Source organism: Tupaia chinensis, unplaced genomic scaffold (assembly GCF_000334495.1).
Source record: "Tupaia chinensis unplaced genomic scaffold, TupChi_1.0 Scaffold145814_1, whole genome shotgun sequence".
Taxonomy (NCBI): Eukaryota; Metazoa; Chordata; class Mammalia; order Scandentia; family Tupaiidae; genus Tupaia; species Tupaia belangeri.
In genome coordinates this window covers 2,551,001-2,554,134 of record NW_006205672.1, presented here as the reverse complement: position 1 = coordinate 2,554,134, position 3,134 = coordinate 2,551,001, and the positions used below count along the sequence as shown (strand labels likewise).

The following is a 3,134-nucleotide window of genomic DNA, read 5'->3' as shown; positions in this document are numbered from 1 at the left end:
GGTGGGTCCTTGCCCCTTTAGCAAAAAAAAAAAAAAAAACACTTTCTTTGTTATTTCGTTACTTTCTATTTCCAATATAATGACTTGGTTCCCTCGCATCCTCCAATGTCTCCAGTCAATTATGGTTCCTTTTTTTGGTATTATTATGAATTTATGGATTTACACATATTTGGGCCTCTCATTTCAATTTGAATTTGACATACACCACAATGTGTACTCAACCTCACTTATTCATTAGGCTTTAACCACCAGGCCTACTTGTGTCTAATTGTAGCAGGGATGATCCCCTTCGAATCAGCTGCAACTCATATGTCTGTTTTAGATTTCAGTAATGTGATCAGCAAGAGTGACGTGAAGTCGTTGGCTGAAGCTGATGAACAGGAAGTTGTGGCTGAGGTTCAGGTAAACATTGGCTCTGTAACACATCTTTTATATTGGCCCTTTCAAAAGATTTGACTCCAAAAATTAGCAAGATGCTGTCACAAAAGAAGGGAGGCTGTTGGTTAGACAAAATAAATGTGCATTGTGCCAGATTGTACTTATATTTAGAAGGTTGGGAAAAGGTATAGGATTGAAGAAGAACAGAATTAAAGGGGTCAGTAGGAATAAATAGATTAGGCTGATGAATTGGCAGGGGTTTCACAAGGTTGAGGTACAGAGTCAGATGTATCTCATGCTAGTTTTTAGGAGCCAGATTGTAAGAATATTCAACTCGAGACTATTTATGACTGGAAGAAAATAGGAAACAAAGGTTGCAAATGAGGTTCCTTAAAGTTTTGTTCCTGATTATCATAACATGGGAAGTACTAAGCAGAATTTTGTCATTAGGTTAAAATTGGCACGCTCCTAAGTATTCATTCTGCATCCTATGTAACACGTCACATTAGACCATGTTTTGTTACCTTCTCCTTTACAAACAGTCTTCTTGAATACATTTATCACCTAAGTGAGTGTATTGTCTTCAGAGGAAGAAAATAAACAAGTTTGAATTTTTTAGAAAGATATGCTAGGTGATAAATGAATGAAAATAATGACCTATTTAAGTCTTATTCTCCTTCATGAGAATACATTAGATAGTAACGTTATTTTCTATCTGAATGTAACATTGGGCCCTGTAACAGTGTTTTATTTATGCTAGTTGATAAATGTTCATAGAGATCTCCAGAAATACAATGTGGATAGCTCTATAATTTGGGGGGTTAGAAGATTTATTATTACTGCTATTGTTTTATAATTATTTAAATTCCCCCACATTGACTTTCATTCATTTATTCATTCATTCATTTAGTTAGTTAGTGATTGGGGCTTGTGGTCTCTCCAGGAGCCTCTGCCAGGCCAGGGCCTATGCAGCAGCAGAGGAGCGAGCCCAGGGAGTGGGAGAAGGGGCAGGGGAGACAGCACCAAGATGCCCAGGCCCACCCCAGGGCTATTATTTATTATTAATTGGACAACTTTTATGTCTCATTTGTACCCCTGTTTTATAATTTGATTATATTATATAGTATACATTGTGTAGGAAAATATTATTGCTTGATACAGTTGGAGTTCATGGAATGATTGATCTTGGCACTTTATTTGCAGGAATTTTATGGTGATTACATTGCTGTGAATCCACACTTGTTTTCCCTCAATATTTTGGGTTGTTGCCAGGTATGAAAGGATTTTTTTAAAGAAGTTAATTTATGAAGTGGGAGTTAACTGAGCAAATACTAAACTTCTAAGAAAACATTTAAATATTTTCTCTGACTGTGTTTTTAACACAAAGGGTCGCAATTGGGATCCAACCCAGCTATCCAGAACAACTCAAGGACTGACAGCTCTCCTTTTATCTCTGAAGAAGTGTCCTATGATTCGTTATCAGCTTGCATCAGAGGCAGCCAAGAGACTTGCAGAATGTGTTAAGGTATGGCATTCTCTGTCCCTCGTTCTAAAATATCATATCATATTTCAGAAACTAAAGGAATATTTTATCTACAGCCAAGGAAACAGTCATGTGTTAGTTTTTTGAGAAAAGGTAGATATATGCAATTCAAAACAAAAAGCAATAACTTAGAGCTAAAGTTCTTAGATTTAACCCAAGAAACATTCACAAGCCTTTTAACTTTTGGAAGGCAAATTTAACCACTTGTAAAACAGGGTTTCAAATTCCAACCTCTTAAGAATATGTTATTAAATTTGGGACCAGCAGGTGGTGTGGTGGTTAAGGCACTGGACACTCCCACATGGCCGACCAGGGTTCGAGTACCAAATCTGGTGGCTTGCTTTCCCACTTCCTTTCTCTCTCACTCTCACCCTCTGTCTCTCTCTGGTCAAATTAAGAAATAAATGAATGAATAATAGAAAATAAAATAAATAATTATCTTTTAAAAAGAATATGTTATTAAACTTTATAAAACTTTTTAATCCTTTTTGGAGTCTTGTACAGATACAAAGAACTGTTGTTAAATGTAGCGTTATTTATTAAGTTTCTGTTCATATCATCTCTATCACAAGTCATTGTACCTCCCTCTCTTACCCACAGCAAGTGATAACTAAAGAATATGAGCTCTTTGAATTCCGGCGGACAGAGGTCCCTCCATTGCTGCTTATTTTAGATCGCTGTGATGATGCCATCACCCCATTGCTAAACCAGGTACAAAATCCTTTCTTAGGGGCTGGCAGGTGGCATGGTGGTTAAAAACACTGGACTCCCACAGAGTCAACTGCAGTTCAAGTCCTGGACCTGGCAGCTTGCCTTCTCATTTTCTCTCTCTCTCTCTCTCTCTCCTCTCTTTCTCTCTCACTCTGTCCTTCTGTGATCAGATTAAAATAAATAAATAAGTGAATGAATAAATAAAGCTCAATAAAATAATTTAAAAAGAAAATGCTTTCTTAGCAAATAGAAGAATGCTGCTAAGTGGTATTTATCAGATTCCAGACACAGAAATAAACAGCACGGTCCATTTATTTGTTACTTACTTTCAGCTATTCTTGGTTTTATCTCGCGTTTCCTGGTGTATTGGTATTCTTCCAGTCACTATTAATTCTTCCTTCTGCCTCATCCTTCCTGTCCCATTCTGCCACTATCCCCACCTCTAATTAGGGCAGCTTTTTTTTTTTTTTTTTTTTTTTTTTATGGTTTTTGCCATAATAAG

At 36.7% G+C, this 3,134-nt stretch overlaps 1 protein-coding gene across 1 annotated transcript in view; it reads left to right on the top strand.

Moving 5' to 3' along the window:
* VPS45 (vacuolar protein sorting 45 homolog) overlaps positions 1-3,134 on the top strand; it is an 86,603-nt gene that overhangs the window by 11,931 nt on the left and 71,538 nt on the right. The window contains exons 4-7 of the mRNA XM_006168488.3: positions 323-402; positions 1,582-1,650; positions 1,766-1,903; positions 2,522-2,632. Coding sequence (XP_006168550.1) covers positions 323-402; positions 1,582-1,650; positions 1,766-1,903; positions 2,522-2,632 — 398 coding nt within the window. The remainder of the gene's footprint in view (positions 1-322; positions 403-1,581; positions 1,651-1,765; positions 1,904-2,521; positions 2,633-3,134) is intronic.